Source organism: Quercus suber, unplaced genomic scaffold (genome assembly GCF_002906115.3).
Source record: "Quercus suber isolate HL8 unplaced genomic scaffold, Cork oak 2.0 scaffold_334, whole genome shotgun sequence".
Classification (NCBI taxonomy): Eukaryota; Viridiplantae; Streptophyta; class Magnoliopsida; order Fagales; family Fagaceae; genus Quercus; species Quercus suber.
The window spans coordinates 92,881-103,392 of NW_027069787.1; the positions used below are offsets into that span (position 1 = coordinate 92,881).

General features: G+C 35.6%; 1 protein-coding gene across 1 annotated transcript; it reads right to left on the minus strand.

Moving 5' to 3' along the window:
* Positions 1 to 1,060: 1,060 nt before the first annotated feature.
* On the minus strand, positions 1,061 to 1,519 carry LOC136061608 (uncharacterized). The gene has a single exon (XM_065759593.1). It carries the CDS (start codon positions 1,517 to 1,519, stop codon positions 1,061 to 1,063), a length of 459 nt encoding a protein of 152 aa, XP_065615665.1.
* Between the last annotated feature and the right edge of the window lie 8,993 nt (positions 1,520 to 10,512).

Below are 10,512 nucleotides of genomic sequence, written 5' to 3' on the forward strand. Positions count from 1 at the left end.
CCAGCCATACAATACTGATGGGACGTTCAAAGGAGACCAAAGCATGATCATCGTCTACATTAACATTATATAAATGTATTTATAAAAATAATAAAACATTGATATTATGATTGAATAGTAATAAAATTTAAGTAATGTTACATGTACAATATTTTTATAATTTTTTTTCATAATTGTTGATATCATTTATTGTGATTGAAGTAACAATATTTTCACTTAGGACACAACATTTACATTGTTTGTATTTTTAAATTTATTTTTAAAAATTTTATAATTTGATAGTTATAAAAATGAGAGAGAGAGAGAGAGAGAGAGAGAGAGAGAGAGAGAGAGAGAGAGAGAGAGAGATGGTCTATAGATCTTTTTAAGAATGAGAGCATGTACTATCATTGAACTACATCTGCAAGACTATTATTATCACTTGTAGTCTATATGGATGATATTGCGCAGTTACAAGAATTTCAAAGAAGCAACAAATTTTGAGACTTTCTACTAATGAAGCTAAGTATCTTGCAACTTCAAGTGTCTGTCATGGGATTTGGCTTAGAAACTTATTGAAGAACCTACGTCTAGTGTAAGNCATGGGGTTGGGGTGGTGCCAATCATGTCTTCGTCCGAGAATCCTATGACTAACGGGGCGCAGACTTAGTTCTCTTGGGTCCTCGGCTTGACTCCCCTGCGGGTGGTCGACCTACTGACATAACTTTCAATGGCCAGGATCCTGTTCTTCCTGGCGCGGCGAAGACGACGTTTATAGTCCTAGCGGCGGTTTTGTGAGGTCATCTCTGCGTGGCCTGATCCGTTTGCCCTCGCCACTGGAGGGGTGCAGGAGGTGTTTCAATTTACCATCGCGGACCAGTTGGTCCAGGTAATCCCACAGGCTCCTACAATCCTCCGTGGTGTGCCCATGGTCTTGATGGTACTGGCAGTAGAGATTATAGTTGCGTTTCTCGGGGTTTCCTATCATCTTATTCGGCCACTCTGAAGAACGATTCATTCTTGATCTTTTCCAGGACCTGGTGTACTGGCTCTTTGAACACGGCGTTGACCAATTGAGGATTCATCGATCCGATTGCCCGGCAAAATCCCTTCGCGGTTTATTGTAATTGTAGCGGTCCGACCGCGAATCCCTCCTCTCCTGAGAGATAACCTTGTCTTTTCCCTTGTCCTGCTGCTGATCTTCTTCAACCCTCTTATACTTCTCTATGCGGTCCATTAGCTGACGCACGTTTGCGACCGGTTTGCCAGATAGAGACGCCCTCAAACCGTGATCAGTAGGGAGGCCGAGCTTGAATGTGCTGAGGGCCATTGCATCGTTGTTACCTTCCACCTCATTGAACATTTCCCAGTACCTATCTGAATATGCCTTCAAGGATTCACCTTCCCGCATGAATAAGGATAGCAGGGAAGAAACAGGTCTGACCGCTCTTCGGCATGTAACAAAACGGGAACCGAATGCCTGAGTGAGTTCTTTGAAGGAGTTGATGGAGCCTGCCTTCAAACCGTCAAACCACCTCATGGCCACAGGCCTAGACTGGAAGGGAAACCTTGCACATCAGGGCTTCGTCTCTGCGTAGACAGCCATCCTTTGGTTAAAATGACTCACATGCTCCACGGGGTCAGTCTTACCATTATAGATGGCGAACGTTGGCTGGTTAAAACGCCGAGGGAGTCTAGCCCCCTCTATCCTGCGCGTGAAGGGCGACTCAGATATCTGGTTCAAAGCCCTGTTCATGGCATCGTTCTCCATGTCCTCGTGTGATGGACTTCTACGTTGTCTCTTACGATGGGATTCCTCCTCACAAGTGTAGGACTCGCTGGCTGGTGTTTTGGATTTGTGCTGATAAGAGACATCTCGCTCATCATCAAGATCATCCTCAGAATATGAGGAAGCCCGTTTCCTCTTTGCATGGCGCAGCTCTCTCTTTAGTTTTTCTATTTCCAGTTGCAAGTCGCGGTTCTTCTTTGCATGGGACATGTGACTTCCGCTCTGCGATTGGCCCTGGCTAAGGCGCACTGTGTGTACGCTACCCTCACGATTTTGTCTCCCCTCCAGGTTGGCGAAATGGTCCACGTGTTGGGATGCCCTGGATTCTGCTTGCTGTTCACCTTGTCCTGCCATCATCAACTGTTGTTTTCACTCTTGCACAAGCTCTTCCCACAGACGGCGCCAATTGTAGGGTCAGTTTTTGCGGCCCAAGCCAAGGAGGTATGGATTCGGAACCCACTGAGCCCAAACAATAAATTTTGTAGAGAGTGGCGAAAGGGCTAGGCAATAATGAAAATGACAGTATTAAGACAGCAACACCTGATGTGAGAAGCTGAATTAATGTGCTCTCGGACTAAAATGAGTACTCTGTCCGAAGAGATGTTTTCATTCATAATCAAGGTTTACAATTCCTGGAGCTACAACATCTACTATATCTTTCTCTCTCCTGTTTTCGATCCCCTTCTATCAGAGGTACCCTTCCCTTATATAGCATTACCTTCTTACATCTCCTCCGTCCACTTGTTCATCATCCAGGCATCCACTTGAGTACATGTCCCATCATCCCACCTTTAGCCTTATGTGAGTGGCGGTAGCTGAGAAAGCACTGTTCAGGTGTCCTGTCCACATAAATGCGGCCAGAAGGTAGGTGCAGGGCATTAAATGTGGTGTTGAAGTATGCCTCCTTGATATTCCCCTGTTGCCGTTATCTTTATGTGTGTCCGAGGCTCCTCTCCCTCCTGACGCTTGTCAAATAGATCACTTGAACCTCCCATACTCGCGTTTGATCAAACCTCTCGGATCCGAGGACTCATGACCACTCGGACATATGAGCACTCCTCGGATGGTATACGTGTTCATCCCCAGGCATCCCCCATTGGCGTGGGCTTCCGACTGAAGGCTTCATCTCCTCGGATGAAGAGTGTTCCTCTTTTAGGGCCTTGGGCCGAATAAGCTGGGCTGGGTTTTTCTCCCCCCACAGAACTAAATGTTGGTGATTGTGAAATGTGAATTGAATATTTGAATTTGTGTTGCTGGCTTGCTGCCTGTGATGTTTTTTTTTTTTTTTTTGGCTTTTTGGCTTTGTGACTTTGTCTGTGTTTGTGACTCTCTCTCTTGTTTATATAGATAAGAGAGAGACAAAGAGACAGAGAGTGAGTTTGTAGTGATTAGTTTTTTATTTGTTGGCTGTTAGTTGGGCATAATAGGGACAAGTGAGGTTGGGCCACGGGCAGGGGCAGAAAAAAAAAAAGAGATAAAACTAACCTTCGAAACAAAAAGTGAGACTTGGGCCACGGGCAGGGGCAGAAAAAAAAGTGAGACTTGTGCTTACTCTTCCAGTTTCTACTGCTATTACAGAGCGAGCATTTTCAGCTATGAAAATTGTCAAAACTAACCTTCGAAACAAAATGGAAGATGATTTTTTGACGGACTCTTTGATGTTATACATTGAAAATGATATAGCTTCGACATTTAGTTTGGATTCAATTGTAGATGATTTTGAAAATTTGAAAGAACGTCGAGTTCCTTTTTCATAGATGATTGTGTAAAGAAATAATAGTGTTTCGTGTTTTTTGTTTTTGTTAGTAGATGATTGTATCTTAATATATTAAGAAACAATGATTTTTGGGTATTTGTCTTGGTTAATAGTTTATTAATATTATATGAATGCGTATTTGAAATTTTTTTTTTCGCTTATCTCCGGCCCCCCCCAACTTAAAATCCTGCGTTCGTCCCTGATTCTGAAGGTCAAGTTTGGTGACATGATATGATTTGTTGTTGCACTCTATGCCTCTCCATTGGCAGCAATCTTCGCTAACCCAAGAAGAAAGCCTACCTGAAGGATCAGTGAGGCCTTTCTTAAAGCTGAGAAGGGCTTCTCTTTCGGTGTGGATGCATTTGACATTAGTGTGAACTTCACTGCATGAACTGAGTTTGATTATCCCCAAAGGGGAAGACGCAAACAAGGTCCTTGTTACAAGGACAGTAGAAGAAATAGCGTAGTAAGATTTCTCATGGAGTTAATCTCGAAACTGAAATCCATGCTGCTAAAAATGTGTCTTGAGTGATTTCTATGAAACGAAAGCCATGTTTGAGGATGGATATTAATCGGTGGGATCACTCATCTGGAAGATTTTACAACCACTGAATGGTTTGGTCAATGATGAAAGTTTTTCCACAAGCATTGTTTGTGCATTGAGTGTTTTTCTTTCCAAAGCGTAAACAATGGTTTTGCCTTATGCGTGCAGTTTAGTTTAAAGATTTTTTGTAATGGAATTATGGAAATAGCCCTGGCCATTTGATAAATCACTTTTCTTTTTTCTTTTTTAATAGACACCATTGTTTTTTTCTTTTTTTTCCTTATTCCAGGCTCCAGCTAGCATCTGTAATACCCGAAAGTGCACGTAATATTTTGACTTGAGATGATTATAGTTATTTGAATAGTATAAAATCTTATCACGTTGGCAATGACCTTACCCCAATTATTTGGGGTGCTGGCCACAATTATTTAGGTTGATATGTTTTCGTATTTTGATAGATTGATTCTCCATTATATGTCCTCCCCTCTTATATCATTGTTTTGATTTTAGTTTGGGTTAATTAGTAGTTGTTTTTGAAGTGGAAATTTGAATTTATATCATAATATATTCTATTTTGCATGGAAATTTGATGTTTCATACAATGCGCGAATACTTTTTAATTTCAAATTAGAATTCTTTTCTATTTTTATATTTTCTTTTTGTAATAAAAATAATAATTAAAAAAAAAAAGTCCCAAATTACATCACGAAACTAATTAGTATGATATAAACTTCGACAATTTTTTTTTTTTTATCTGAAGGAGTAATGTATATTTTTTACTATTTAATTTTTTTTTTTTTTTTAAGATAATACAATGCCTTTTACACCCATAATTTTTGTAAAATGTTTCTACATGCCAATTTTAATGTGTGAGGTAAGAAAGTAACTTTCTACTATGGGAAAAATTATTCAATACAACTGGGAGGGCCATGTCAACAGTGCCTAGCAGCCCTATAACCAATAAATGCTACAATATGTTAAAAAAAATATTTTATTAGAGTCAAAAAGAAGAAATGGAAGAACCCTTGATTTTGAGAGGGCAAAACTTGGACATAGGAAAAAAAGCAATTGGAATATATGGCCTTCCGACACCATTGTTTACAGGCCTTTCTTTTCTTTTCTTTTCTTTTTTATTTTTATTTTTTGGTTATTTTATGGGCTTAGTATTGATTTTCTAGCCGACGTTCGGCTGCCACACTGAGAGTATTTTATGGGCTTAGTATGTTCCTTCAATAAAATTAATATTTGGCGCAGCACGTCCAATTAATAAAATTCTTTCAATTTTCTTTAAAGGGATTTATCAATGTCATAATGATGAAGGTGGAAACAGGAATGTGGAATCAGCTACATAGTGATACCAAAGGTAACTGTGAGCCCAAAAGACGTTTGGTTCTAGACCATATAGAATTCACGTGCGGTATCCAAATTATCATACTTCATTCTCTTGATCCCTCTATCCTTGTTATGATATATGGTTTCGTGAAGATCATTGAAGTAATTGACAGGGGAAAGAGGTTGTGTTTCTGCTCTCTTCTTCATCATCCTCAAAAAGTTAACGCTACGGGTACCACAAATGAGATTCTCTCCCCTTGCTTTGTATCTCTCTCCATTCTGAGTTTTCTCATATTTTCTCATTCTTCTCACTGTTTCCGATTTACCTTTTTTTTTTTCTTTTTTTCTTTTTTTTTTACTTGAAGTAGTTCTTTGACATTTTTTTTAAGCCAAAATTTCTCTTCAGAACACATAAAAACCGTACACATATTTCTAAAAGCTCAAAAGCAAAAAAAAGTAGATAATTTGATATATTTTAATAATTTACTTCTTCTTAAAAAATATTAAATAAAATTTTAGTGATTTACTCCCAACTACGTGTCTTTTCTTCTTCTATTCTGTATTATTTTTAATTAAATCGGTAAATATATTATATAACATATGAACAAAAGATATATTATTATTATTATAAAAAAATATGATTAATTATTTGAAACTATTTATATGCATTGAATATATGATTGTTGCATTATATTTATAATTTCATTTTAGACTATGAAAAAGTCATGGACACAACTTTTATGGGTATCAACTAATAGATTATCTACAACTAATCCAAGCTACAAGTCGTTCAGTATCAATCATAAGAAAAACTACAGTCGTTTATCTCATTCTTCTAGTTTGCAGTCTTGTGCTCTGTTTCTTTGGTTGAACACTTCTTTTGCATGCCATCATTCTAATAAAATTATGACCTTTTATGCGGTATTAGAATCACTCACAAAACTTGTGTATGGACTTTATCGAATGAACTTCACGAAAGTAATGCGTAAACGGTATGACCCCTTTTTCACTCAGCAAAGACTAGCTTTTTCCACATTGTTTTTCATTTCTAAATGTAAACAATGGGCTTTGACTCTTCGAGTCATCAGGTTGTCAGAACTTTGAATCTTTCTTTTTTTGTCTTGAAATTACGGCAAGGGCCATCGTTGATTTATTAATTACTCTTAGAACTTTACCTACATGAGTTTAATTAGGGATAAATGTATATTACCAACTTGTGGTTTACTTCTTTTGCACAAAACTACTAAAAGTTTCAAATTATATATATATATATATATATATATATATATATTACAGAAAGCAGAGTGATGAATTGCTCAGTTTAAATTATAACTTTTTACACCACAGTTAAACTTTTTAAACTACGGATAAGTAAAGTATAAACAGACTACACCACATGTGAAAAATCTAAATTATTCCTAATTCATTGAAAATGATCTTTACCATTAAATAAGAACATATTATAGGCCTGCCAATTGACTGAAATTTTATTTTAAAAGGGTAAATTTTATCAATTTTTTTTAGAAAAAAACACACACACAAAGGAGAGGAAAATGAGTTCTAATATAAAGGTTCACCACAAATTTCACCCAAAAACCTTGGTAACTTTTATAATCTCATTATAGAATTTGTCCTCTCAGTGATATACTGATGTACTAATGTTAATTGTTTCTTGTGAGATGGTTTTTTTTTTTTNTTTTATAAGTGTGATCACTCCATATTCAGGGAGACCTATAGTGGTGTTTTTAAGCCCTGTAGTGACGTTTTATAAACCTATAGCGACGTTTTTCTGCAAAAAAAAAATTTTCATAAATCTGATTGCCCCGTACCAGGTTTAGAGAGCCCTATATTGGTGTTTTTATGCCATATAGTCACGTTTTTAATCCCTATAGTGACATTCTTTTAGACCTATAGCGGCATTTTCCTGCAAAAAAAATTTCATAAGTCTGATTGCCCCATACCAGGTTTAAGGAGTCCTATAGTGGCGTTTTTAAGCCATATAGTGACGTTTTATGCCCTATAGCAGCGTTTTCCTGCAAAAAAAAAGTTTTATTAGTCTGATTGCCCCCATACTAGTTTAGAGAGCCCTAGAGTGGCATTTTAAAGCCCTATAGTGACGTTTTTATACCCTATAGTGGCGTTTTAAAACTTGATTTCTATCAATCGAGTTCCATGCATTTTTTTTTTTTTTTTTTTAAGTTTGATCAGGAATACTCAATTTTCTACGAATCGAGTATTTTATTGAAACTCGATTTTAAAGTAATCGAGTATCGAAACAGGGGCATATCCCTATATATTTTCGAAATAGGGGCAAATTGCTAAATAAAAAAAAAAAATTAAGGGCAAAAGCCCAGAATGTCCTATGTATAAAGCCAAACTTTAAAGAAAATTCAAATAGATTATTAATTGAATTCCCAATTAATATATGTCACAATTCCATCTAAGTATTTAATTTTTTGTGACAAATGAGTTATTTTGTGAATTTAATTTCTAAATTTTGAGGTGGTATTTATGGCAAATTGTAAAAACCAAATACTCAAATTTTTATTTTTAATGAATGCAATGGATTTGGGGTATCAACTGTTTAAATCTGCCAAGTCTATTTACGCGGGTCTCATATTTTAAATTGTCTTGACAACTTGTATCTTTAGCAGTTTCTTGATCAAGAAGCCAACTTTTTCATTTTGAAATTCTTGAAATTAGGCAATTTTGGAATCATCTTCCGTATCCTCTAGCATAAATAGCCCTCATGAGTAGTCTCTTTATTCTCATAGATTATTAATTGGTAAAAGAAATATCCTTATTAACTTCCCGAAGAAGTAGAAAAAAAATTCAACTTAATAAATTAAATAATCTTGAAATTAGCACAAGTGCTCTTTCTACACAACAAATGGCAGGAATTTGTTTGTGTTTTTCCACGACTTGGACTTGGATTTAGGGAGGGTGACTCTGCTATTAGTTGTGTGCGGTAGTTTCGGCATTTGACTCTACTACTTTATCATAAAAGATTTTTGTTTAAAACTTTTTAAATGACCAAGTTGTTTGTTTTGGGTAAAATAGATTAATTTGGCTTAATTTTTTTTAGTTTTATTATTGGTAATTTTTGTTGTTGGGCTAATTTTTTTGGACTTGTATATTTTGTTTTAGATTTAATCTATTAATTTTTGTGGCCTTTAAAAAGTGTAAAATGCTAAAACTACAAAATTTATACAAATTGCTAATGTAGTGGATAGTTATTGATAAGTAAAAAGTGATGCATGTGTACGAACCAATAAAAATTTGTTGTAAAAAAGTATGTGACTATAACATTAACCTCAAAAAAATACTGATGGCATTGTTAAGGAGGGTAAAATGTAATTTTATTGAACAAAATTACTAAAATTTGTACCTATTAATATATTAATATTTTTTAAAAAAATATTTAGGGGGCATTACCCCCTAGTCAATATATAGATCCATCCCTGTCTAGAGATCCTAATTTGGGACTGCTTGTGTATCAAATAATAGCAAGTTCAAACATTCAAACTCACCTAAAGCAATAATAACAACAAGCTCTCTAACCTTAAGAGAACAAATTATTTGAGAATCAACATGTGTCATAGAGTACAAGTAAAAGATCAAGAAGAAAAAATAATATTTGTGGTCTATCCAATATTTAAAATATTGACAATGCATTCTGGCTCAATTCAAGACCCATCAATTGTGTGTAATGCACAAGTATAAATCAATCTTAACCTGTGACGGTTGAATTATAGATCAAACTATTCTCCCAGGGCTCTCCAACGTACAGTGCATTGCATTTCTCTCACATCCTAAAACGCACATGCACTGATGCACATTGATATCCTTCTCTAGCTAGAGCAATTCACAGCAGTACTTCACACACTTTGAGAAAAAGCTTCGACTCAAGAACCAAAAACTGATTGAGATTCATCTTCAATAATCCTGCATTTATGACCCTTTACAGAGTTAGAGAGACGTGATTTGGTCACGTGCTTCTCAGATGATCTATTATTTGAGTCAAGTGAAAGGAACATGGTTGTCAAAATCCCGATTTGGATCCTATGATCCTACGATTTTACGATCCCATCTACCCAAAACGATCAAAATCTTTCAAAGATCTTTGCGATCATTCAGGATCAGTAGGATCGTACGATTCTGACGATCTCAAATGACATTGGTTTCTTGTAATCTTCTTTAACTTGACAGAAGGCTCAGTTGAACCCAAATGAAAAATAAAATCCCATAAGACCAAGTTTTTTCACTCTAATATAAAGAGAGTGTCAATTGGACTCAAATAAAAAATATTCCAATAGAGTGTCATATTTTGAAGTTTTTGACCTCTTTAAATAATACTTACAAATGAATGTAGTGATATATGATAATTATATCAATTAATGTATAATTTATATGATTATTTAACATACTAATTTGTATTTTTTTTTTCTCAAATAATGTAGAATCTTACGATCCACGATTCGATCCTATGATCTACGATTCGATCCTACGATCCACGATCCCACCTACCTCCCACGATCCTACGTAGGATCCCAATTTTGACAACCATGGAAAGGAGTATACGTACTCATATGATCAGGATGGATGTACAACTACAACTTGGAAAAATGATCAATTTAAGGGTTGGGAATTGGAAATTGTTATTACCATTTCCATTTACAAGATGCTAGAATTTCTTTGCTGGCTGAAATTACTAATTTATGCGTAAATCCGGCAAATTCTATTATTAAAAAAGAAAAAAGAATATATATATAACCTGCAAATTCTGTCTTTTTTTTTTTCTTTTTTTTTTAATCATGATTAGAAATTATCCTAATAATAAAGAGAAATAATAAATTACCCCACCCCAATCTCGAGGTCTTGAACCTAAGAGGATACCATTGGACTAAGGATGTCTCTTGGTACCATTAAATTAACTATATCTAATCAAAGATATGTAAGGAACTAGAGGATGTCTTGGCACCAGTAAATTAATTATGTCCATTCAAACATATGTAAGTAATTCTCTCTCTCTCTCTCTCTCTCTCTCTCTCTCTCTCTCTCTCTCTCTCTCTCTCTCTCTCTCTCTCTTTTTATATATATATATATATATAT